Genomic DNA, 27,794 nt, shown 5'->3' with positions numbered 1-27,794 from the left:
GCCGGAGGGGGTCGGGGCGCCGGGGTGGGCGTGGGGGCGGCGCGCGTGTGCCCTGTCCAAGCGGGGAGGCGGGATGCCGGCGACAACTTGTAGCGTTCCGTGGCGATACACACGGCCGCGGTGCGGCGGGAGGATTCCGATCCGGGTCAGGTTTCTTTGGATCGGTTCCCTGAGCAAGTGCACGTGGGCCGCGAGCTGCCGCCGGCCTCGGCTGTTCGGCCCTCTTAGGAATTGATTTGGGTGTTCCTAGCCATGTCTTCCCTTTCTCCCTCCTCCCCACGGCCGCCACCACCGCACTTCCCAGCAGAAGACATTCCGGTATTTGGCTTCTCTGGAAGCAAGTGGCAGTTAGAGGCATCGCCTGGCTTTCCCTAAGAAATGTCTTACGGTATTGCATTTCTGTCCTTAGAGGCTTGAGGGGTTACGCAGGCTCCCGGCTTGTCCCGATTTTACTGCCTTTCATAAATCTCCCCACCAGGATCGTAGGTTGGCTAGAGGTCAGTTGAAGAGAGGTGAGATCAGTGCGCCGAGTACAGAAGCGAATGGAAGCTCCCTGGGACCTTGACCGTGTCGCAGAGCCATCTAGGGGTGCCCGTGAACTTGATGATGTATGGACATGGGCGCCGGCTGGAGCCTTTGATATATTGAGGCTGCGGTTCGTTCTTGTCGCTTTTCCCCTCCGGAGATGGAGAGAGAAAGAGAGTGGGTAAAATCAAGTCTTTCCAAATAAAACACGAATTTTTCAGGTTAGCGCTGCATTTGGGAAGGTAAATGAAGGTTCACTAATTGACATAGATTTTAAAGCTTTTTTTTATTTTTGTAAACTTAAGGAATGGGAAAATATCAAAGATTAATTTTTCTGAACAGGTTTCTTCCTTTTTTTTTTACAAAGGGTAGTTAAACATATTGGCAAAGGGAGAAAGAATCAAAAAGCAGCTCTATCATTGAATCAAGTAATTCATGTCCAATAAATGAAGGATTGCACTGCTCTTTTTTGTCCTCTTTATAGCCACTGCCCTTAAGATGCTGTCCTTCATCGTGAAACATAATGGGTTTACACATTACCAAACCAGTACTTACCCTTTCAAGATTGTTGGGGAAATTAAAAGTGAAATTGAGTGAATAATGACATATAAAAGACACTCAGTAAATGTTAGCACTTGTTTGTAGTTTCACCATATTTGTAATTCCTACCATTGTGTACCAGTTGTTCAAGCCAAAAATCTAGTAATCGTTTTCAACTCATTTTCTCACTCTGCAGCCACCAATCCAGAAGAAAAGCTACTGTCGATCCCAATGTGTCTTGTATTTCTCCACTTCATCTTCACTGCTGCCACTGTAGTCCAAGCCAGACCACCACTGTCTCTCACTTGTACATGTGTAGAAATTACTTAATTGTCTGACTCTGTCTTGCCCTCCTATTACCCAGTCTCCACTTAGCAGCAACAAATAATTGTTTAAAATGTGAATTGATCATGTTGTTCACCTGCTTAAAATTCTGTAGTGGTTTTTCATCACATTCATAATAAAATTCAGATCCCTTTTCTTGGCCCTGTCTAATTCTACCACCCGGTGGATCTTTTCCCCCTCGTTTGTGTATTCTCCAGCCACATGGGGGCCTCCCTCATACATTAAGTCATCAAATTCATTCTTATTTTGAGACCTGGGTGTTGTTCTCTTCTGCTACTGACCCAGATCTTTGAAATGTCAACTCTTCCATATTATTCTGATCTGCGGTCCTCCCAGAGGCCTGTCCTGACTACCTGAGTGGAAGTTGCCTTTCAGTCACGCTCTGTATCTTCTGCTTTATTGTCATCCTAGTATCCCTCCTTCCCAGATATTTTCTTATTCACTTGCTTGTCATCTGTTACCCATATCCCTCACCGAATTGTGAAAATCTTAATAAAGACCTTACCTATGTCGTTCAAGGCAGCCTCCTCAGTACCTGGAATAGTGCCTGCGACATACAAATTAGGTGCTCCATAAATATTTGTTGAATTATGTTCAGCAGTGAACAGGTCAGGTATGACATGTTCTCAGAATTTATGATTTTAGAGCAGGGTCATCAAACCTTTTCTTAAAGGGCCAGATAGCAAATAGTTAGGGTTTGCAGGCCTTGTAGTCTGTTGCAGCTACTTGACTCTGTCATTGCAGGTTAAAGTTGCCATAGACAATATGGAAATTGATGGGCATGGTTGTGTTGCACCTAAGCTTTATTTAGAGAAACAGGTAATTGGGTCCCTGGTGTGTAGTTTCCTGACTCCTAGTTAAGAGTAGTGCTGTTATCCGGGCTCGGTGGCTCAGCCTGTAATCCCACGCCTTGGGAGGCTGAGGTGAGTGAATTGCCTGAGCCCGCAGGTTCGAGACCCACCTGGGCAACTTGGTGAGACCTCATCCCTACAATAAATCAAAAAAATTAGCCGGGTGTGGTAGCACGCGCCTGTAGTTCCAGCTACTTGGAAGGCTGAGGTGGAAGGATCACCGGAGCCCACCAGGTCAAGGCTGCGGTGGCCGGGAGCGGTCACTGCACTCTAGTCTGGGCAACAGAGTGAGACTCCAACTCAAAAAAAAAAAAAAAAGAGTAGTGCTGTTAAGTGGAACTTTGTGTGATGATGGAACTGTTCTTTATCTACAGTGTCTAGTTCAGTAGCCACTAGCTACAAGTGACTATTGAGCTCTTGACGTGTGGCTGGTACAACTGAGAAATTTTTAAAAATTTTAACAACTTCATGGAAGTACCATTGACATAAGTTGACAATAAACTGCACGTATTTAAACTATGTAAATCTAGACGTCTTGACATAAGTATACACCTGTGAAACCACATCCACAAAGTAATGAACCTACTCATCATAGCCCCATTTCTGATTCCTTGATTCTCTCCCCATTCCTAGGCAACACTGGTTGGTTTTCTGTCACTATAGGTTAATTTGTGTTTTCAAAATTTTTATATAAATGTAATTATACATTTTATTTTTTTGTCTGGCTTGTTTCATTTAATGTAATTATTCTAAGATTCATCTGTGTTTTTGCATGTATTCATAGATCATTTCATTGCTGAGTAGTAATCCATCATGGGGATAGACCACAGTTTGTTTATCCACTCACTTACTAATGGGCATTTGGATTATTTCGTTTTAGGCTATTACTAGTAAAACTTTTGTGAACATTCATGTACAAGTCTTTGCATGGACTTATGCCGTCAATTCTTTGGTGTGAATGACTGAGTCATAGTTTAGATGTGTATTTAACATTTCAAGAAACTGTCTGATTGTTTTTCCAAAATTTCTAAAAAATGCATTCCTAAAATATGATAGCAACATGTAGATAAAACAAATAATGCTCTAAACTTTTCTAGAGTAATGCATCATTGAGGAATAATGCATCATTGAAGATACCCACATTCCCCCGGCAGTGTATATGAGTACAATTTCTCCATATTTTCACCAATACTTGTTATTATCTTTTTTATTATAGTCACTCTAGTGGGTGTAAAGTGGTATCTAATGGTTTTGATGTAAATTTTCTTAATGACTAATGACGTTAAGCATCTTTTCATGTGCTTATTTTCCATCCATATGTTATCTTTGATGAAGTACTATTCAAATATTTTGCCTAGTTTTCTTATTACTGAATTTTGAGAGGTAGTTATATATTATGGATTTAAGTCCTTTATCAAGCCGGGCTCGGTGGCTCAGCCTGTAATCCCGCGCCTTTGGGAGGCTGAGGTGAGTGAATTGCCTGAGCCCGCGGGTTCGAGACCCGCCTGGGCAGCGAGACCTCATCTCTACAATAAATCAAAAAATCAGCCGGGCGTGGTAGCGCATGCCTGTATTCCGGCTACTTGGAAGGCTGAGGCGGAAGGATCGCCGGAGCCCAGCAGGTCGAGGCTGCGATGGCCGGGAGCGGCCACTGCACTCCAGTCTGGGCGACAGAGTGAGACTCCAACTCAAAAAAAAAAAAAAAAAGGAAAAGTCCTTTATCAAATACCCAATTTGCAAATGTTTTTTCCCAGTCTGTTACCTGTTTTTTTACTCTCTTAACATTGTCTTTCAAAGAAGGGAAGTTCTTTATTTTGGTGAAATCTAATTTGTCAGGTTTTTTTCTTTACATTTCTTAATTATAATTAATTTGAATTTGAATTTAAATAGCTGCATGAGTCTAGTGGTTACTGTACTGGACAGCTCAGGTTAGGGGAAGAGACAAAAAGCAAAAACAAAGTAATAAATGGTGTTAGCTGTTATTAAAGAAACAAACATGACCCAGCTAAACTGACCCTGCAATCACTGTTCTTAAAGAAACAACCATGACAAACATGGTTGTTGAGTTGACTACTCTGCATTAGCATGTCCAGGGAAGGCCTCTTTTAAGTGACCCTTAGCTCTTTTATGGATGAAAAAGAACATTCTGTAAAAAGATTCCAGGAAGTGGGAGCATTAAGTTCAAAGGTCCTGAGGTAGGTGTGTTTGAGGAGCTAGTTTGTAGATGTATAAGAAGTCAGTCTGTTTTAAGCTCAAGCACAATTGTCTAGCTGAACCACTCACCTTGATCCGATAGTCAAAGGATTTGACTATTTCCAAATTTCAAATCCATTCTCAAAGGCCAAAGATTTTCTATAACTGGGGCTCTTCAAAAGAATATATAATAAATTTGTACAGTCATTTCTGAAAAATGGGTTTCTAAAATATGATAGCCACATATAGATAAAACATAGACAGTGCTTTAAATTCTTCTAGAAAAATGTATCATTGAGGATATTCATATTTTCACGGATCAGTTTTAGAAAAATGGAAGCACAATCATTTTAATTACGAGCAATTTGTGTCAGATTCGAAAACCCTGACCCTTTAGGTTTCACGTATTAATTGAAGACTCTTTAAATAGGAATTCTGGGATAAAGAAGAGAAACGTTCAGACACAGAAAGCCAGTCAAGGGAAAATAATTTTAAAATAGCTGTAGCATTTTAAAATGTAGCAGCTGCTGTTGTAAACTTCATTCTGCCTTTTCTTTCTACATTCTCTGGGTCCAAATCTGTTTATAGCACCTCATGGTACAGCCACCCCCAAGAGCTGACTTTGGCCATGTGTGTGTCTTGTACTGGGGCTTGAATGAAACATCTTAGTGAGTAAGCTTTAGTTTTACTCTTCAATACTGAGAAAAATATTATGCCCATGCTTCAACCAGGATCCTGCTGAATCCTTCTGTGGTGTTATTCACAAAGTGAATTGCATAAAATCAGATACCTAAGAATGTTTTGGCTTGGAGGATCCTGGAATTATCAAAATCAAATTAGATTAATCAGGAATGGCCTCTGTTATCCCTCATGTGACCTCTGAACCTCTGACTGGACTTAGTTTCATTGTCTGTAAAATGGGGGTAATAATCCATAACCTGCATATCTCACAAAATTGTTTTTTATGTCAAAGGTGTATGAAACACTTTCAAAAAATGTGCGGAAGCTATTAGTAAATCTTACCATGTGAAAGTAGGTAGAGCAATAAAAAAAGTTTGATTTTTTAAATTTAACTTGAGAACACATACATGCACATGAATGAATGCTATCCTTCAATACAGTCACTGTTGGAAGCCATAAATAGCAAATATCATGAGGCAGAAACTTGAGCAAAAAGATAAGCTGGCTATAATTTTTGGAAGAGTTAAGGAAGTTTTAGAACCTCTTTAGCGAATGCCTATCTATGTTTAATACACATCAATTATATGAGGTAGGTATTAACCGTAGTAAGTAGCAGAGTTGGAATTCGAACCCAGATCGTCCAACTTTGTTTCTCTCTTCGTCTAGACTATAGCTGGATTTGTTATTGTTTGTAACATAAGATATAGGAGAGACTAGAATTCAATGAAATATTAGTATAACCAGCAGAGTAAAGCACAGTTATGGGGCTATCCTCCTGAGAGATAATGACATTCTTTGGGGAGTGGAGTTTCTGCCCTCTCCACCTACCGTTGAGTGCCATTAGGTAAATGTTAGGTAAACATTGACTAATTGTGGCAATCAGTGACACAATCACTGGTCTGATTACTTTGGTGCTTTTGTGATATTGATGTCTTAGTGTCTGTCATTTCAGGTGTTTTGTAGAAAGCAGACATATTTCAGAAGCTCTTCAACTAGACCTAAGTTCCGTGCTGATACCTCAGTCTTGCTTGCTGTTGGAAAACTTGGCTTAATCTCCAAATTCATAGGACTGTATTTCAAAGTAATATGTGGGTACACTGAATCCTGTGCCTCAGATGATTCCAGTGTGGAAAATCATGTGCGTGGGAAACCTAATTGAAACTCTCTCAATTCAGTTAACTTTTATATCACAGATCTTGAGTCTGGAAAAAAAAGAAAAGAAAAGAAACTCTTGTCTACAATTATTTTCTCTTTAAATGTGAATATAATGCTGCATTTTAACATAACAAAAGAAAAATTAATTGGTGTGGCTCTGAAGTTCATATATTAGAACAGAATAAATTCTAGTTTTATAAAATAAAAGTTAGGGACAGTCTTTTATTTTTATACATGTCTAAAAAGTAGACTTGAGTCCCCTAAGTCAGACAGTCGTAATCATAGACTGAAGTTCACAAGTCACCAGTACCTAAATAGTTAGTGCAGTTGTTGCTTTTAGTTCTGAAGTGAAGATTATCATGAAGCAATCTGTGCCTTCAGCATCCCCCAAGGCTATGATTTGGTGAAGGTCTCAGGACAAAAAGTAGAACATGTTCATTAGACAGAGGAATGAGAAAACTCACGGTCCCTTACAGAAACAAAATTCTCTCCAATCAATAACTTTGGTGTCCACATTTGTTCACAATTCTTATCTTTCCATCCAGGACTTGTCTATTCTTTTCAGAGTAGAGACATCTTGGACCTGATAGGACAACATACAACTTCACAAAAGCATGTGACTTTTGGGCCTGACTTCTTAGAAGCTATCTATCTGTAGCTAAAAATATACTTGATTTCAACTTAAATTGCCACTAAAACACATTATAAACTACAAAGTGTCACGAGAATAGATATATAATAATAAATTATATCTGTGTGTATATGATACTTGTACATACACTCATATAATATACAAAGTGCTTTGAAAAAACTTACGTATATTTTATTATTGCGATTCAGTGGAGATTGATGACTCACGCCCCTCCTGTCTCCAGAGTATTTGGTAGAAACCTCTAAAATAAACTTTCAGTGAAGGAGATGTTTGCTCTCCCATCCCATTGGTATCTCAAGTGTTTAGGGTCACAGGAATTCCAGAGGTCCTGTTATGTGCAGAAAGCCTGCAGTACATAACAGTTGGTAGCGGCAACTGCAGCAGTTTTCTGAAGCAAGGGTAAGGTTGGTCCTTAGCATTTGTTTACTTAGGGGAGACTTCACCACGATGTAGGAGACTGGAAAGGGAGCTGTGGTAATTGCCTTCTGTCAGCCACCAATCGAGAGACTTATAGGCAACACAGCCCAGTTTACTTGATAGTTTTGTTTCAGTCTTTTCTTTTTCCAGGACAGTTTAAATTAGAAATACCCAACTGACAACAGATATAGCACCACCAGCACTGTAGGTCAGTGGTGTGCTGGGCAGCCTTGACCTAAATTTGACAGACAACTGTCACATGGCACAACTGAAAGATGAAACCTGTTTGGGGATGTCTGGTCATTTGTATATGGACTCCGAAAATGGAATGTATGTGTGTCCACATCAGCTCACATGTCGAAGATCTGGAAAACCCAGCTGCTCTGTGGCCTTTTGCTTTCCTTATTTACCTGGGTCCTAATTTTCACCTAGGAGAGTGAATGCAGTCCCTCTTCTGCCCCTACATTCACCCTTTTGAACATTGGCTGGGTTTTTGTTCTTTTGTTTTTAATTTTTTTTAACCACTATGGTTTTTGGATTTGGTCACAACACTTTTTCCCTCTGCATGAGGACAGTGAGGGGCTACTGTTAGACAGAGCCTCCCAACCATTGCAGATGTCTGATAACATTTAGCCCCTTGGGCCAGGCAAGAGTACCAGAGTGTGCCTTTGTTTATCACAGTTTGTGTTACGGTTGTACAAATAACATCATTTTGTATGGACCATGATGTGAAAAACGTAGTGGAGCCCTCGCCCTGTAAGTGATGATTAGGCAGAGAACATTGGTGACCGACCGTAACCACTCCAAAGTGCTGCTAAAAGAAATCTTGACCAAAGGTTGAAACTGGTGGTTTTGCCAAAGAAGAAAGTTCAGCCAACTTGAAGACTCATAGCGATGCTTCAGAATCCTCCTAGTGTGGGCATAGAGGCAGAGAAACAAAGAATAATGTATGAGGGAAATTCTAATATCCTCTTATTTATGTACAGTGCTAATGCGCTTGAAAACCTACGGTTTATATTATCATTATGCCTTTTATTTAAGGGAACTTTTCATATATATATAAAGCATATATATATATACCTTTATTTGATTCTTTGTGGTAGGTAGGTCAGGTATTATGTCCAATCTAGAGAAAATCTAAGAAATTAAGTGACAGAACTGTTAGAACTAGGGCTCAGAATTAGGGTCCAATGCCTCCTAGCCTAGTGCCCATTCTTCTGCATTACATAGATTCTTGTGTTTATTATGTACTTCGGAGTGGTAATTGTCCTGTGGAAGAGTAAAGAGCCAAAAAGTAAAATCGTTTCTTTCTTAACTTCAGAGTGAAATTTATATCCCTTTACAGCAGATCGTTCTGTGATGACTTTTATTTGAGCTAAATGCTCAAACTGATTCAGGATGGGATGATTTATAAGTGAATAGGAGATCGTCATATTTATCACAGACCAAACTGACGATAAGGAGGGAGTTTCAGCTTACCTGATGGTCAAAACCTTGTTGTGATAAGAAGACCCAGAAGCAAGGTGCAAGGTTAAAAGTAATTTCCTTTTTCCCTTGCAAAGCCAGTGTCTTTGAAGCATAATTGTTCAGTGGCTTGGAGATGTTTCCACAAGTGAATGCTGCAGGGTTGTAGGGGAGGCAAGAAAGAAAAGGTTCATTGCTCACTAAGTTGCACAGACTAGCCACAGAGGAATTAATAGTCAAATCTGAATAAGCTGACTTATAAATTTGATTAAATATTTTTTCTAGCCTTAAAAGTTTAGAGTTATTTAAAAGCTTTCCTCAAAGTCCTTATGTTAACGTTGTGCTTATTTTAAATGCTAGAAGGGGACTTTTCACTTAAATTCAGCTGAAATGCTTTGTTTTCCTCACAGGGTGATAGAAATAAAACAAAGCATGAAAAATTGCAGTTCACCTCTAACTTAAATCTTTCATCCTGTTCCTTTCTTTTGATATGCTTCATTTTCCTTTAATCTCTGTGAGAACTAAGAATGACCAGATTCAGAGTGATTTAGAGGTTCCCAAAATAGTCCTGTATCTCTTGGTCGACACGAAGTTAAAATTCCAATGAGAGTCTACATACAAGTTTTATGTACAAGGCGTTTTCTGCATTGTTGAAAATAAGGCAATACAGTGTTTTTCTTCAGTTGCCTACTTATAACTCATTCTCCTACATAGCCACACTTCTATTATCACTTTAAAATCTTGGACATAGGACATGTTAATTCATTCACTTAATGCACAATTGTTGTGAACTTACTGTGTGAAAACTCTACAAAGGATATTATAGGAGTAGGGGAGCAATGGTGGCAAATCACACTAGGCAGGTGGCCAAATTCTTCAGATCTCTGAGGAATTCAAGTGGAGAGCCACTTAATATTTTTGTATAAAAATGCATTGGATTAAAAACAAATCTGTTTCCATTTTCATATATTCAGATGATTGTTACAAGAAAGAAGAAAATTATAGCTTCTGAGACCGGGTGCAGTGGCTCATGCCTGTGATCCCAGCACTTTAGGAAGTGGAGCTGAGAGGATGGCCTGAGCCCATGGGTTTGAGACAACTTAGCAAGACCTTGTCTCTACAAGAAATCAAAAAATTAGCTGGGCGTGGTGGCGTACGCCTGTGGTTTCAGCTGTTTGGAAGGCTGAGGCGGAAGGATAGCCTGAACCCAGCAGGTGGAGGTTGCAGTGGCCGTGAGCTTGCCACTGCACTCCAGCCTGGGTGACAGAGTGAGACTTCAGCTCAAAAAACAAAAAAAAAAATGAAAAAAATGAAAAAGAAATTATAGCTTCTGGGGAAGGACCAGTTTTCTGATATAGAGCCCAGTGGTTTGGTAGTTAACTGTTTTGTTTTTAACACATTTAATTCAGATGTTATACAGTTTACCCACTTAAAGTGTAGAATTTAATGACTTTTACTGTCATCATAGCATTACATCCATCACCACAATCAATTTTAGAATATTGTCGTTACCTCAAAAAGAAACCTCGCTCCCCTTAACCACCATCTCCTAATCCCCCCATTTCCCCAAACCCTGGGCAAGCACTAGTTTACTTTAATTCTCTATAGATTTCCTTATTCTGGACAGTTTATATAAAATGGAATCATATAATATATGGTCTTTTGTAATGCCTTTTTTCTATTAGCATAATGTTTTCAAGGGTTTACCCATGCTGTAGCATGTATCAGTACTTCTTTTTATTACCAACTATAAATATACCACATTTTGTTTATCTACTTATCAATTGTTGGGCATTAGTGTTGTTTTTGACTATTATTAATAATGCTGCTATTCACGTGCACGTCTTTTTAAGGGACATGTTTTCATTTCTCTTGGTTATGTACCTAGGAATGGAATTGCAGAATCATGTGGTTACTCGTTTAAACGTTTGAAGAGCTGCCAAACTGTTTTTCAAAGTGGCTACTATACCATTTTACATTCCCACCAGTAGTTCATAGGAGTCCACTTTCTCCATATACTCATCAACATTTGCTATTATCCTTTTTGATATGTCATCCTGATGTGTGATGTGGTATCTCACAGTGGTTTTCATTTGCATTTTCCTGATGGTTAATGATGTTGAACATTTTTTTCTGTGATTCTTGGCGATTTGTACCTCTATCTCCTTTGGAGAAATATCTGTTCAGATCCTTTGTTCATTTTAATTGGGTAATTTGCCTTTATTATTGAGATCTAACATTTCTTTGTATATTCTGGATACGAATCACTTATCAGATACATGATTTGCAAAATTTTTCTCCCATTCTGTGAGTTTTTTTCACTTTCTTAATGTCCTTTGAAGCATGAAAATTTTAAATCCTAACAATGATTTCTTTCTTTTGTTGCTTATTCTTGTGGTGTCATAGCTAGAAAACCAGTTTCTCATCCAAGGTGACAAATATTATGCCTGTGTTTTCTTCTAATATTTTTATAGTTTTAGCTATTACTTTTAGATCTTTGATCCATTTTGAGTCAATTTTTACATATGGTGTGAGTAGGGGTTCAGCTTTTTTCTTTTGTATGTGTTTATCCAGCTATCTCAGCACCATTTATTTATTGACAAATGATTAACTTTCACTTTATCATCAGACAGATATTTACTATGTACCTCAAAGTAAGTGTCACCACTGTGTTCAAAAGATGTAGTTTGCAGTGTACAGGTATGTCTGTTACCATCTAGTTCCTTAGCATTTTTCTTAATGACACCATTCGAGCAGACATTCTTAAAGGTTTGCTTGTTTGCTTTCGTGTGTGTTTGTGTGTTTGGGGATGGTGGTATTGATGTGGTGAATGAGTGGGATTTTAAGTTCACAGAAACTCTTATTGAGTATATATTTTGTGCTAGGCATTATGCTAGAACTTGGGGATGCAAAAATATGCTTGTTACAGAGTTAGGTAATTGTTGAAGGAAGGGAGAGAGTATGAAAAGAAGATATAACTCTTAATCTCTGGAAAGGGGTAGAAATAACATAACATGAAATTCCAACATGGAGGCATAATATGTGAAGTGAGTAAGGAACAGGGAGTTGAATATATAGTTAATCAGCTTTTTAAAAATGACTTGACCAGGCACAGTGGCTTATACCTGTAATTCTAGTACTTTGAGAGGCTGAGGCTGGAGGATCATTTGAGGCCAGAAGTTGGAGACCAGCCTAGGCAACAAAATGAGACCCCGTCTCTACAAAGTAATAATAATAATAATAATAATAATAATGACTTGAAGTAGAAAATGGCAGAGGAGACACCATAGAAAGTCAAAGATCTAATTTTTGTGTGTGTTCATGTTATACTTCCCTAATAAATGACTGTTTATAAAAAGTTAGCAGTTTTTAAAATATTTAATAACTCTTTATTCCCTTTTAGAATGTCTTTCAAGTTGCTCCTCATGTTTTCCCATTTAGGAGCAGAGGAATAGATAGATACTTTGTTTAGTCTTTGGGGTTGCTTAACACTAAGTATATGGCATGATGGGTTTTTTGCCTAAGTATATTTGATTATTACTTTTTAAAAAAAGATTACCTTTTAAAAAGATTCCATTTCACAATGGCATCTACTATTTATACAGTCTAGACGTGAACGTCAAGCACTTGTGAATTCTAAAAAATTGCACGGTGGATTGTGATTTTTTTTTAAGCTAACAGAGAAAATATACTGTTTTAAAGTTTACCTTGTTTCCTATGAGACAAAGAATTGTAGTTATCCTCGTCACAGAACAACTGTGAAATTTGTTGGTGCTAGGATAAATAAACATAACCTCAACTTGTCCTGACAAGTTTGTACTGTTATACATTTGTGAAGGAATCAATAGTCTCTTTCTGTTTCAATGTATTGTATTTCACATAGTTGTAAACAAGAAAATCCAAGTTATTATTCCCTGAGAAGATTCCTTAATAGATCAGTGAATTTGTTTTGAAGTTACCATTGGCCCTTTGTTTGGCCATGCTTTTGAGCAAAAAAAAGAGATCTGAGTATTTTTAACGAATTAATAGTTAAATCTATTAAGCCCTGGTTATGTTGGCTATTCTGACTTTTTGTTACTTACAAGAGAAATGAATCCTGTGAATCCTAAATGCATGGTACATGTAATGTTTATTTTCTTGCATATCTATGGTGAACCTTTAGTAGACATTCAATGTGGGAATATTACAAATAGAAGGGACTTAAGAGACTATGGATTCCAAACTTTCTCATGTTGTAGGTAAGAAAATGAAGGCCCAGAGAAGTATCTGAATCTCCTTGGGTTGCATAGCTCATTCATGGTAGGGTAACTCAGTATAAACAGTAGAACCTCAAATAAAAACTATATTCTATCTGTACTTTGCATTCTCTTGAATATGAATCCCACCTGAATGAGGTGAATACACTTGGAATCTGACCCCTTATACACCTGACAATTTTATAACTCAGAAAATACAAATAATCTTCTATACTAGGTTTCCAAGAAAAAACTCCTATTTTAAAAGCACCCTTTCAGAAGAAAATTTGTCACTCTTTGATTTTCTTTTCTTATGATTATCAACTATCACTCTCAGATTTCCTTATATGAGAAAGTTTCTTAATTTGAGGTCCATAAATCCCTAAGTAATCAAGTTTCTGAAGCCCTGACATTACATGCAAAATTTAGTTTACAACTTGTATAAATTTCTCAAAGGACCACTACCCAAGGTCAACCTGGAGTCTCATTCTACAGTTTAGCCCATTTCTTTTTGCCTTATCTTCCTTGGAAGACTCTTACCTGCCTCCATATTATAGCTCTGCATTAATTTGGAGATTATTACTGTTTCTAAATGAAGAATCTCAGATCATTTTGGCTTTTTTCATAGGCTCCTTTTCTTCACATTTTAAATTATTTTACACTGTCATTTGAACCCTATCCAAATTATTCATAAACCTGGAAACCAAGGAGCTCAGAATTAGAAATCATGTACTAATGAAGATCTAGTTTAGAAGCTTGTGTCTCCTGACAGTGATGTCAGAGGTCTAGGAGAAACAGATGTAAAGCTGCTAACACAGGTTCAGGAATGCTCACTACTGTGTAGGTTAGGCCAACCCTCAAAGTCAAAGCAGAAAGCAGACTGAGGGTAAGGGACTTGGGTAAAGCTTATAGGATTGGGCACATTTCAAATTTTAAAATAGTAAATAGTTCCTGTACAGCAGGGGTCCCCAACCCCGGGGCCAGAGATCAAGTAAGCAGTTTCATCTGTATTCACAGCCACTCTTTATCACTTGTATTACCTCCTAAGCTCTGTCGCCTGTTAGATCAGCAACTGCATTAGATTTGCATAGGAGCACAAACCCCGCTGTGAACTACGCATGTGTGGGATCTAGGTTGCACATTCCTTTTGAGACTCTGATGCCTGATGATCTGAGGTGGAGCTAAGACAGAGATGGTAGTGCTGGGGGGCAAGCTGCAAATACAGATTATTATTAGCAGTGAAGTTTGCACAGAGACCATAATACATCAGTTGCTTGCAGACTCATCAAAACCCTCTCAGTGAGTGGCAGTGGGTTGATGTACTTCAATTGTACAACTGCATCTGGTGGCAGACTTTAAGTCAGAATCCAACACTTATTTTAGTCCATGCAAGGTCCGCCCATTATTTTATTTACTTTTATGTATTTTTGTATAATTATTTCGTTATATATTACAATGCCATAATAATAGAAACAAAGTGCACAATACATGTTATGTGCCTGAATCTTCCTGAAACCATCCCCTGACTCCCATCCATGCAAAAATTGTCCCTGATGCCCAAAAAGGTTGGGGACCGCTGCTGTACAGGGAGTCAGGATGGGTAGTAGGAATCAAGCCCAAGCCTGAAGGGAAAACAGAATCCTGCAAAAAATCTGGAACATAGCTTGGTGCGGGCGAACAAACTGCTTCCTTTCTTAAGTTAAATCAATCCGATCTTCTAGTATTGAGACTAGGCACTTGAGGGGGTGCTGCTGTGTCTTGCAATACAAGTACTTGTCTCCCAGATTTTCGTTTGCTTTGCAACCTCTGCAATCACATTGGCTGAAGGATATTAGATTTCTGAAGGTTATGTTCCTAAGGGGTGGGAGGAATGGGAACAGTGAGATGGGGTTTGCAAGGTATAATATATAAACTAGGTTATTGAAATCACCAGGGCAGAAGGGATTAGACTCTTCTGGGAATCTGATGACAACGGTGGGCTGTTCCTCTAGAAGCATGACATCAAATACAAATCATGCCAAAAAAAATTTTGTGTAAGTGACCTGGCTTGAAACAGATTTATAGTTAATAATTCCTGACTGAGATGTTTGATATTCTCTATTTTTAATCCATTTGTTTCCTGTCCTTTCTTAATGTTTTATGTAATTATTTCAGTGTCTGTCTCAGCCATGCTAAGGAGATTTGGGCATGTAGTTTCCACATGTGAGCAACAAGATTAATGGGAAGAATAGCGACCCTGAGCCTAGAGCAGTGGTGACAGCAGTATTTTGGGGGAGATCTCTGGGGCCGTGGTGAATTTGTGGGATAAGAATTGTGTCAACGAAGTCCAGCATCCCCTTCCCACTGGATGATTCTTTCTCTGTTCCTGTGCTAGGGTTTAGGTTTCATTTTACTAACTAAGAAGCAATTCCTTTATGAATTATGTAACGGGATACTGACACTGAGCTAGCTAGCTAGTTAGTTTTATGTGGTTTCTATTGGGACAGCAGCCAGTTCCAGAGCATGGCTGGCCTAGGCCTCCAGGCAATGGGCAGACCCCTGACCAGGATAGGGTTTGAGGGCATAGCAGGAGGAATGGCTTTGGGGGTACAGCCTGAGCTTTGCTCATGGCTGTTTGTGACTATATTGTTAGTTTTACTCTCTAGTGGCTTTATCTAGAGGTCTTAAATACATAAGGTTGAATTTAGACAGTAATTATTTGTATCATTCAAGTTGAATAGAACCTCATTTACCCCAAATTTTAGGTCATTGGAAACAGAGTACCTGAATTCATCCAGTTTATCTTTTTTTTTTTTTTTTTTTAAGTTACAGCCAAAAAAAATATGTTTGGAAGAAGGGATTTTCAAATGTGTAAATATTTAAATTTAAAACAAAATTTAAATGTTGATTAAATGGTTATGTAAGAACCTGGTCTCTGTGCCTTTGCTTTAAGTGATTTTTTTCTCCCCTGTACCTGTCTTTCCTTGAAGCCCAGTTTCTGACCTGTCCTGCCTATGAAATGGAGATGGCAGTATCTACCCCGATGACATTTTGAGCATTATTAAGATAATCCATGTCCAACCTTTAGCGTAGAACCAGGCGCATATTAAGTGATGATAATGGTTAAAATGTTGTTTTCCCCAAATACTCTGGTGACCATTTAACTTCTTTATTCTCTGACCATAAAAAACACTCTCTATACCACTTTTTGAAAACTTACTATCCTTTTTTTAGCTATCTTATTTTAGATGTTATAGTTTTATCTCTATAATGAAATTGTAGGCACCTTGATAGGCAAAGATAGACAATACAAAACTTGCTGAATTGAATTGAAAAGTAACATTTACTTGCTTTGCAAGACACGTAGTCTTTATTTTTTCTGTTTTGTTTTGTTTTTTCCCCTCAACAGAAAATGAAAACACTAGCAGAAAGGAGGAGGAGTGCTCCATCTCTTATCCTGGATAAAGCCCTGCAAAAAAGGCCTAGTACCAGGTAAGTGCAAAGCATTGTATTGCACATTTGTCTTGTGCTTTGAACTCTTTATTAGATAAGCAGTTTGTCAGGTCACATGTATTTTAGTGTGTTGAGGCTGTTTTTCTTTTGTTTTTGTTTTTTGTCAGCACCAGAATTCTGTTTATTAATAGGAAATACGACTCCTTACAGAGCTAGTATGTATCCTCGGTTGCTTTAAAACTGAATAAAAAGTGAATCTTGCGCGGTGTGGTGGCTCATGCCTGTTAACCCAGCACTTTGGGAGGCCGAGGAAAGAGGATTGCCTGAGCCCAGGGGTTCGAGACCTGGGCAACATGGTGAGACCTTATCTCTACAGTAAATAAAAAAGTAACCCAGGTGTGGTGGTGCACACCTATAGTCCTAGCTACTTGAGAGGCTGAGGTGAGAGGATTGCCAGAGTATAGGTCAAGGCTGCAGTGAGCTGTGGGCATACCACTTTACTACCGCCTAGGTGACAGAATGCTCAAAAAAAAAAAAAAAAAGCGCATCTCACATCACATAGTTCACAAACTTGCAGGTTCCACATTAATCAAAGTTTATTTGTAGAAACGGAAATTAGAATACTGAAAAATGAATGTTTTGTTATACACAAAACTTCACCTACTTTTATCACAAGGTGATGCCTGTGCATGGATAAGAAAATTTTTTCTTACCAATTTTAGATTTGAAGGAAGGTAACTGAATTAAGATTATTAAAAATGGAATATTTATTTCTCTTTTGGTATTATTGGTTAAATTCATGAAATTCGAAGTAGAAAACCAGACTAAATAGCTACTAAAATGGTCATTTCACCTGTGGAAGCTAATAACTATTTCAGTAGACATTTTAAGTCTTTCATAATGTGTAGAAATTGAATTGACTGTTCAATCATTGATTTATTCGTGCATTTTAAAATTGCATTTTAACTCACAGGAGTTTTTATGTTCAAAAGAATTTTATGATGATTGCTTCTATACTGTGAATTCTTTTATGTCGAGTGAAAACTTCATCACTTTTATTTAAAGTGAGGGTACTCGGCTTCTGCGACCTGGGAAGAGCCAGGGACCAAGCAGAGAAGCTGCAGTACCAACTGTTGCACCAGGGCCCTGGCCACTTGCTCACGAGCCCCCACTTAGTCTCTCCCAACATTTTCTTCCCAGGAAGGGTTTTGTTGATTTAAAAAAATAAAATAAAATAAATGGTGCTGGGCTTCTGCGACCCCGGGAATCTCTAGGGTCCAAGCCCAACGGCTGTGGCACCAACCGCCGTACCAGGAGAGCCCTGGTTGCCAGCTCCCTAATCCTCACTCAGTTAGCCACTCACACACCCACTCGCTCACCAGCACCAAAATTTTCCATACACTCACTCACTCACACGGGGGACTTGCACAGTCCGACTGGCTCGACCACCATCTTCCCGACCTCTCTTTGGAAGACAGCAATCCAGCCGCCTCAGCCTTCCAAGTAGCCGGAACTACAGGCACTCGCTACTACACCCAGCTAATTTTTTATTTATTGTAGAGATGAGGTCTCGCCAAGTCGCCCGGACTGGTTTCGAACCCGTGGGCTCTGGCAATCCACTTGCTTCGGCCTCTCAATGTGCTGGGATGACAGACTGAGCCACCGAGCCCGGCCTACATTTCTGAAAAATTTAGTATTTATTACAAATGTATAAAATACTTTGTGTTTATATATAAAGTAGTCAATTTACAGGCATAGGTAATTAAACACAGGTTTGTTCCCCTCCCCCTTTTGTAATTATGCTACTCAGGGGACATTTAACAACTATGCAGGAACCCACAGTTCTTTGCTATGTAGAATGCTCTGTGCTTTACATGATTGCTTAGCATCTCAACCACTGTCCGGTAAATCACTGAGACAAACTCAAATGTTCTACAAAGTTCCAAAGTGCCCCCTAGAGGTTAGTACCATCCCATCGAGAACATTGAACATTGAGGTCTACATGAACTTTCAGTACCTATATACATACTCTTACAGATTCTTGCCCTGGGTTAGGAGGAAGATAATTACTGGTCTCTAATCTCAGAGTAAAAGCCTCTTTGGCACAAGGACTAGCTTTTAACTGAAAACCTTAGCACACTTCAAATCCAGAAATTTTACCTGAAACTGCTTGTTTAAGAAAAATGAGAATAAAGTTATTTTTACATCTATAGTACAGAACTGAAAACTGTTGTATTGATCATTTTACTTCCTCTTTCTAATCATCTTCCCTAAAAAAAAAAAACTTTCCCTTGGCCAGGCATGGTGGCTCACACCTGTAATCCCAGCACTTTGGGAGGCTGAGGCGAGTGGATTGCCTGAGCCCCGGGTTCGAGACCAGCCCAAGTGACTTGGCGAGACCTCGTCTCCACAATAAATCAAAAATTAGCCGGTGTGGTAGCGCACACCTGTAGTTCTGGCTTCCTGGAAGGCTGAAGCGGCAGGATCGCTAAAGCCCAGCAGGTCAACACTGGGGTGGCCATGAGCATGCCACTGCACTCTAGCCTGGGTGAGACTCAACAGAGTGAGACTCCAACTCAAAAAAAAAAAAAAGAAAGAAAGAAATGCAGCAGCCACCTTGTGCATCAAGAGATAATTATATTTTGTACTGTTTGAAACCTTTTCTAAAAACCACTTGGCTATGCTTCCTTTTTCTGTACTTGTTGCATAAAATGGTTTCTTATCATCTGATTTCTCCTCAATTTAAATATATTAATTATAAGTAGGTATAAGCATCTGACTGTTGGATTGTCTTTGGTATAGTCACGCCTGAACATGTACATATTGAACTACATAATTTACTACTAGTCATTTTTATTTTATTTTTATTACTGTTAGGACATTTTATTAGTTTTTGAATTTTTAAAAAATACCTGTGAATTTTATTTTAGGTTGTAAAAGGAGAAAATAAAATGTATATGTATAGACTTTTAAATAACAAAGGGGTATTAGGTTTAATAGGATCAAGAACTACTGATATAGATGAAGCACCAGACTAAGGAAAATGCTAACACTTACCTAATTCACTGAGAAATGCCATGTATGATTGTTTTAGGTTAGAGAATCAATATAATAGGCTGGGCACAGTGACTCACCCCTGTAATCCCAGCACTTTGAGAGGCCAAGGCAGGAGGATTGCTTTGAACCCAGGAGTTCAAGATCAGCCTAAGCAACATAGCAAAACCTCATCTTCACAAAAAATAAAAAAATTAACTGGGCATGGTGGCACACACCTGTATTCCTAGCTACTCAGGAGGTGGAGGCGAAGGGATAGCCTGAGCCCAGGAGTTTGAGGCTGCTGTGAGCTGTAGTGTCACTGCACTCAGCCTAGGCAACAGAATGAGATGCCGGCTGAAAAAAAAAGAAATACATATTTCTTGCCTCCTTGCCACACTGCCTTCCTATCACCTCTGCAATAATTGGTGCTTACGTTAGAGCCAGTTCCCCAAATTTCCACCTTAGAGTAGCAAAATATGATGGATTTTGTGTCAAAATAACCACGAGAAAAAAAAGTTGAAGTTAAACTTGTGTGTGTTTTAATTTTCAGTTTATTTCCTATGAGTTTCTCTAGATCGGTAATAAGTGTACATAGTGCTAGAGAACAGAACCGTCTGTTTCTTTTCTTTTTTTTTTTTTTTTTGAGTTTGAGTCTCACTCTGTCACCCAGACTGGAGTGCAGTGGTCGCTCCTGGCCATCACAACCTCGACCTGCTGGACTCCGGCGATCCTTCCACCTTAGTCTTCCAAGTAGCTGGAAGTACAGGTGCGCGCTACCACACCTGGCTAATTTTTTTAATTTATTGTAGAGATGAGGTCTCGCCAAGTTGCCCAGGCGGGTCTTGAACCCGCGGGCTCAGGCAATCCACTCACCTCAGCCTCCCAAGGCACAGGATTACAGGCTGAGCCACCGAGCCCGGCTCTCCTGTTTCTTATAGAAATGCTTTTACTCTGCAGCTGTCAGTGCTTACACTCTGAAGGTGCTCAAAATATTTGTAATATAATCTCAGAATCACAAAAACCTTGAAGGTTCATTCTAGTCTGGTGGTTTCTAAAACTTTCTAATTCGATAGTCTACATATTTTTCAAACGATTAATTGATTCTGTGCACTTTTTAATTGTGGTAGAAGCACATCATCTTTATAGATTTTTTTACGTGTATGATGCAATACTGTTATCTAAAGGATTTGGGTGCAGTCTTGGTGGAGGACCACTGTAGCAAGATATAAATGAATCCTTTTGTACTTATTTGCTTTTTTAAAAAATGGAGTACAGGAGCAGAATTTTAACGAGGCGTTTACAATTAATAAATGTAGTACATATTTCTTATAAAACAAACAATGTGGACATGTATAAAACAAAAAGTAGTTTCCACTCCATTTCCAGGGTTAAGCATTATTAATCATTTCTATATCCTTTATGTGATTAGAATTTTTATTTGCTTTTCCTCATGTTTAAATTCTCACTTAAACATAGATACATTAGTTCTTTCCATTTTCAACTCTTACAGTTTTTTAAACTTAGAGATCAAATCCTATTAGAACAAACATTCAAGAAAGTTTTGAATTTTGTCCACCTTTAAAAATGTATGTTTCTATAAAGTTACGTAAATCATATTTTTGAATTATTAATGAACTTGCTATTTTAAATAAATCCTACAGTCAAAGCTTAACAAAAATTTATAGTATAAAACTTAATCATTTTATAGTATAAAGTTTAACTGTTTCTCCATCGTTGTTACAAATCACTCAAATTTGTACAATCAGAATTTTGGTTTTCAATCCATTATATCCCAGAAACACAAAAAATTTCTAAAGTCTAAGATGATAGCACATCTATTCCAAGTAGAACTTTATGCACTGAAATTCCAGTACTCCGTCTCTCCCCAAATCATTACTGTCTCTTGAGATGTTATATGGAAACTAGCCTGCAAAAGATTTGCAGGCAGTGTAGGGACAGATGGCAAAGAAATAGATTGTTTTATTTATTAGCATTTTATATCTTTTTTACTTACATCCATATTTGATTTTGGCTTTGAGTAGAACCTTACTATTGTTAGTGTTGTCCATAGTTAACTTATTACTTAGTAATTAGTGACCAGTAGATGAGGAAGCTTTTATCTAAATCTGCCGGAATTTAGAAAAATCCTTTAATTTAACAGCTGCTGTATCTCAATTTATTTTTAATGTAAGGAACAAGAGCTGTTTTAAAGAGGAAAAAAGACTTAGGTTAACTGATGAGTTAACTGTATTTATGTATCAAACACAGTTTTATCTTCAGTGTAGTTTAAGGAGAGAGAGTTTACAGATTTTAACATATTTTTTGTATGTGGCATTCAGATCAGCTGGAGATGGTCTCTAAGTAATTACTATATTATCTGTTATGGCAGATGACAGACATCTTTCACACTAAGAAGCTTAGTGGTTTCTAAAGTGAGTGACTACAAGATGACCACGGTCAGCTCCTTTTACTCATCAACACAGCAGTGTTCAGTTTTGTGTTTAAGCGTGATCTAAGACCCTGGACACATATTAAAGGGCTTAGTTTCCTTGAAAGCAAAATAAGAATGTTGAAATATATTATTAATTAAACCTCTTCTAGTTTTATGTTAAAATTCAATAAATCAAATTACTTCCCTATGTATACTCTGGATTATAATACTTGCAGTTTCTAAACACACTGTATTTGCTAACCTTTGCTCAAATGCCACTTCCTATGGGAACTCTAACCCTTCATAAATAATATCCATACTCCTATAGCACTCATATGTATGTTTTATATTTGAGTAATAGAGATGTATTCCTCACAGTTCTGGAGGCTGAGAAGTCCAAGATAAAGTACTGGCAGGTTTTGTGTTTGCTGAAGTTTCCTCTCCGGTTCTCATATGGCATCTCTTACTGTGTTCTCTGGTTCTAATATGGCATCTCTTACTGTGGAAGGGGCAAAGAGCTCCCTTGCACCTGTTTTATAGGACTCAGTGATCTATCACAGAGACAAAGAACAGAGTGCCACACGTTCTCACTCCTAAGCAGACCCTGAACATTTACCATAATACTGTAAGAAAGGAATTGTCAGTAGTGGGATACTGCTGGGCCAGGGGATGGGGTATAACATCAATAAGGGTACCTGATCTCAAACCAAACAAAGTGGGGACCAAAGGAAGGCCCAAACTTTACCTGTACAATGGCCACTTGTATACCTAATCCTGAATTGTACCCCACATCTTTAAAATAAAATTTAAAATTTAAAAATTAAATAAAAAGAATGCAAATCCTACTTGTGGGGATTTACCCCCATGACTTAACTCCTAAAGGCTCTACCTCTCAATACTGTCATGTTAACAATTAAATTTCAACATAGGAATTTTGGAGGGGACACAGACCGTAGCAACCAGTTACTCCAAGCCTCAGTTTCCTCATCTGTGAAATGAGAGTCACATTAGTGCCTTTTAAAATAAATGGACACATAATTGTATATATGTATGGGACACAGTATGATAAAAACCCGTATATCTTTTATTAATAGCATGAAATCATACTTCATTGGTATCGCCTTATGTGCTTATTCCCTTTAGTGTCCTAGCATATTTGCTAATAAAATAATGTCTTGTACATACTTAGTATTCAGTTATTATTTATTGGATGAATTGGTGTATAGATAATTGGTTTTGTTTCCAAACCAAAGGAGGAATTTAATAAGTTAGTGTGGTAGTTTCTGACTTTCTGGACCTCCTTTTAGGTAGCTAATATGTAAGAGACTTTCCTTGTTCCTTGGTATTTGTCAAAGTCTTGATAAGGAAAAAAAATGGAGATTCCTTGTAACAAAATAATTCTGAGTTATTTTTAGCAAGTAATTGCATACAGCAAAATACCCCAAGAGCACATGTATGTGGTATAGAAATCTCATGTATATTGGCATTCTTACGGTATCTCTTCATTGTTTATTGAGGAATGAATTCAAGCCATACAGACTTTTTCTCCTGAAATTTATTGTTTTGATATGGTAAACAACCCACTGTGTAGAAATTGCACAAAAATGTATCCACTTTTGTTTGAGGTAACAATACCACTTTTAAGTTGGTATTCACCTATCTCTATCTCCACCTTCAACTTAATTTATTGTGTTTTTACTGTGTGTGTTTACAACAGTAACCACACAGGGACTTTTTTGGTATCAAGGACCAGTTTTGTGGAGGACAGTTTTTCCACGGATGGTGGCCGGGAGAGGCACATGCAGTCGAACCTCACTGATCATGTTAATCTGTACTTGCAGCCACTCCCCAGCACTGGCATCCAACTCAAATCATCAGGTATTCAATTCTCAGAAGGAGCATGCAACCCAGATCCCTCGCATGCGCAGTTCATAGTAGGATTCCTGCTCCAATAAGAATCTAAAGTTGTCACTGATCTGACAGGAGGCAGAGCTATGCTAGCCTGCCACTCACCTCTTGCTGTGCTGCCAGGTTCCTAACAGGCCATGAGGCCAGGGGATTGGGTACCCGTGGCGCAAGATCCTGTACTAAGTCGTATATCTGTTTAAATCTTTGCTTATTGTTGCTGAGAAGAAAGACGACACCAGGAAAACACTGTGGTACAGCAGAGGTCTTTGGTTGCATTCAAATGTTGGCACTCCATCCTGATTATCTGTGTGTTTGGTTAAATTACCTAAACTCTGAGTCTCGGTGTTTTCCTCTGTAAAATATGGATCATGATGCTTACATCATTGATTATAAAAGGAGGAAATAGGTAAAAATGTTTAGAGGATTAACTTAGTGTTAGTTGCCTTCTTCCCTCCCCTTAGATATATTTCATTTTTAAGATTCCAACTTACTGGCTCACCTAGTGATGTCAAGCTTGTCAACAGAAAGCACCTATTTTGTCATCACAGCATTGTATAACTAGAAATGGAGCATTGATCTTGGCCCATTGAGTCAAAAACTTTCTCTAGGTCACACAGTTTAATAATGTCAGAAACAGGGTTAGAACCCACGTCTCTAGTCTTAACGGACTATCTTTACATTACACAAACTAAAAGAGCATGATACAATGCCTAAGAGCATGGACTCTGAAACCAAATTGCCAGGTCTGAATCCTGGTACTTCCCCTTACTAGCTGCGTGATCTTGGGTGCGTTTTTAAACCAGGGATAGTAACAATACCTATCTCATAGAATGTTAAGGAGGACTAAATGAGTCTTAAATATGTAAACGTCTTAAAGTGGTCTCTGGCACATAGTTAGTGCTATGTATATGTAGACTATTTATTGTTAGTGGTAGTATAGCAACGACAGCAGAAGTGGAACACATTATCCTTGCAGAGAGGTTCTTTGAGGACCGTGGCATATGGGAAATTTAAAAAAATGAAAGAGAACCTGGAAGCTAGCTAGTCTAATATTACATTTCTTTTAACAAGACGATTATGTTTCTAGATCTGGCCTGAGGCAAGATTAGCTCAGAATATTTTGAATTTATTTTTGGTAGACCCTGACAACTCTTGAGGTTTCCCTAGGCAGAGGTTCTAAGAATGTCTAGAATGACTCCGGGAAATGAGGGCTTGAGCCATGGAGGATTGACCTGGTTTGCTCAGCTACTTACGAGAAAGAGGCTCTAGGAGGTTCATATATGCCAAAGTTTTGAATTCAGATTAAATACATATAGAACTGACTAGTTTGAGGTTAGGACGGTAGGGTAAGGGAGCCCGATCAGAAGGCACTGGTGACCAGGAAAGCAGCCTTTGCTAACTGATTCCTTTTGACCAATTAACTCCTGTTTGCATAATCACACACACATATACAAACCATGGTCACATCAGCCTATTCAGACTATCCCTGTTGTGTTGTTCAAATTCCACATTATTCTATTTTCTTTTTCCCCTGCTATGTTAGCATAATGACTTTAATATTAGCCTAAAGTGAATGATAGCTTATCATACTTTCAAATAAAGGAAGTATATTTTTATTCTGAAGTAGTTTACTGAGGATGATAGTAAAATATATTTTCATAGCAGAATGAAAATCTGTCTCTGCCTGTGATAGTTTAGTGAGAACCTTTCATGTAGTGGGAGTGAACTAAATGACCTCATAAAAGCCTCTCTCATGATGAGACTCTTAGATAGGTGTAGTAACATTTTGACGTAATTTCAAGGAAAAGCTAATTTAAAAGAAAAATTACTAGACTTTCTTTGAGGATTTTATAAATCTTCTGTACCAGATACACTTCCTTGGTATAAGACTTTTAAATAAAATTTTGAACTTTAGAGGAAGTTAAAAAAAAAAGACCTTTTCAAAATTACAGTAAACTATACTAACATATTGTCTTAGAAAAAAAACCTATGCCAAACACTGTTCCTTGTGCTAGCATGCATTTCATGCCAGTTAGCTCTACGTACATCCCATTCCTACATCCTTGGACAATGTGTTCTGAGGGTTTTTTTAATTGATAGATCCATGGATGATCCAAAGGGTGTGATGAGAACACCAAAGTAGAAATTTAATACATGAAGATTGTCAGCAGCCTGCAAGATCTCTTTTTTCCTTGCAAGGAACATTTTTCAAAGTTGTGAACTTCAAATATAAAGCGTTGCTTTATAAGGTGACAGAGTTGGCAAATTTTTACCAAAATGGAACTCATTGCTTTGTTAGGCAATAGACCTCAAGGCCCACATAGTGCTTTATTCTTTTCAAACTGCTTTTCATATTCTTTAAAATGATCAGATACATCTGTTTCTGCTGCCGTATGCTCATTTTCTTGTATGATGCTGGGAGAAAATCTTTAGGAGATTATATTTAGTCTCTCCACATTCTAGTGGGCTTTGACAGGGTCAAATAAATTTATTTTTGTACTTGCAGAACAGCATATCCATTTAATTTCTTCCATCCCAACTTTAGCTTAATTTACTAATTGCATATATGATTCCGTTTTGTCTTTCATTTTGGCACCAGGAAAGCACTGCCTCATTAGCGCACATTTATTTTCCCTTCCTCGCCCCTATCCATCAGGACAGCAGGCTGTCCTAAGACATCTGTACTGTATTGAACTGGATACTCTCTTCCCCCTTACAGCCTGAAAGCTGGGTTTTCTCAGAAAAGTTTTGGTATTTCATTATTGACTTTCCTTCACAACCTTGAAAAGTAAGACATATTAAGGAAGCAAACCTGTAATTTTTACTATTATTGAGAAGCTTCATATTATTGCGGTTAAGAAAATGTGCGCTCTAGAGCCTATCCTTCCAGAGTTTGAACACTGGTCCTTCTTACCAGCCATGAGAACTTTGACAACTTACTTAACTTCTTTAGGTCTCACTTTCATCATCTGCAAAATGGGGAGAGCCTCATAGGGGATTAAAAGAGTTATAATTTGAATGCATTTGACATAACTGTAATTATAAGCTTTTGTTAAATACAATTTTTTAAAATATATAAATCTTTGTGATTTCTTATCATACAGTGTCTTATTTTCTGAGTGTTTCACGTTTAGGTCTTGCCTTCTCAACTTGACTATCTGCTTTTTGAGTGAAGGAACTGTGTTACCTACTCTTCTTAATCTGCACGTTCAGTGCCAGGTATAGAAGAGGTATTCTGTAAACATTAACTGAACTGAATGAATGATTCTTTTCTTCCTCTAGCTAAGTAGGTCAATTCTCAGTTGGAGTGAAATGAGGGATAAGGGTCTACTGCTGCTTGAGAAAGTATAACACAGCCAACATTGAAAAGCCACACAAAGAAATACCAGTTTTGGAGTGACCAGCTGTTTAACATACATTGATTTCAAAGCTTACACATTGACCATGTTGTCTGTCTTTTGAGTCACTGGTGGTTATCTGATGCATAGTTCTGAGTGTAATGGGAAGACACAGAAAATGAATTCTAGTGCCCTACTCTAGCCCTATATGACGCTGGTAGAGTTGCCTGTTCTTTCCCTGACTGGGGCTTCTCCCTCATCTGTCAGTGATGGAGGAGTGGAGAGTAAAGTTGACTAAATCCTTCTCATACTTCCCCCACCAGCCCTCACTTTTGTGTTTCTTTGTTCTAACAGTAACTCAGTTATAAAGATAATGGAAAATGGTATGAATGATCCTTGTGAACCCTTTTATTGCAGCTCATAAAATATCTCCAAGAGTGTGTCATGTCTGTCACACTATGTAGTATCCTCTTTCAGTGCAAAGATTAAACATCTGCTTCTGTGGGGTCTTTGGGCTGTTTATTGCTATAACATCATTTTGGTAGCCAGCCTCCACAATAGCATCCAGTGATTCCCCCCTCTTGCTATTCA

At 38.3% G+C, this 27,794-nt stretch overlaps 1 protein-coding gene across 1 annotated transcript in view; it reads left to right on the top strand.

The window, feature by feature from the left end:
• Positions 1-16,444: 16,444 nt before the first annotated feature.
• ARHGAP20 (Rho GTPase activating protein 20) overlaps positions 16,445-27,794 on the top strand; it is a 93,935-nt gene continuing 82,585 nt past the window's right edge. Inside the window, exon 1 of the mRNA XM_008068433.2 lies at positions 16,445-16,529. Within this exon, the coding sequence (XP_008066624.1) occupies positions 16,450-16,529 (80 nt within the window). The 5' untranslated portion in view covers positions 16,445-16,449. The remainder of the gene's footprint in view (positions 16,530-27,794) is intronic.

This window comes from Carlito syrichta, unplaced genomic scaffold, assembly GCF_000164805.1.
Source record: "Carlito syrichta isolate Samal-C Ts95f unplaced genomic scaffold, Tarsius_syrichta-2.0.1 Scaffold310873, whole genome shotgun sequence".
Taxonomy (NCBI): domain Eukaryota; kingdom Metazoa; phylum Chordata; class Mammalia; order Primates; family Tarsiidae; genus Carlito; species Carlito syrichta.
The sequence above is the reverse complement of the archived record's forward strand: the minus strand, read 5'-3'. Positions and strand labels throughout refer to the sequence as shown.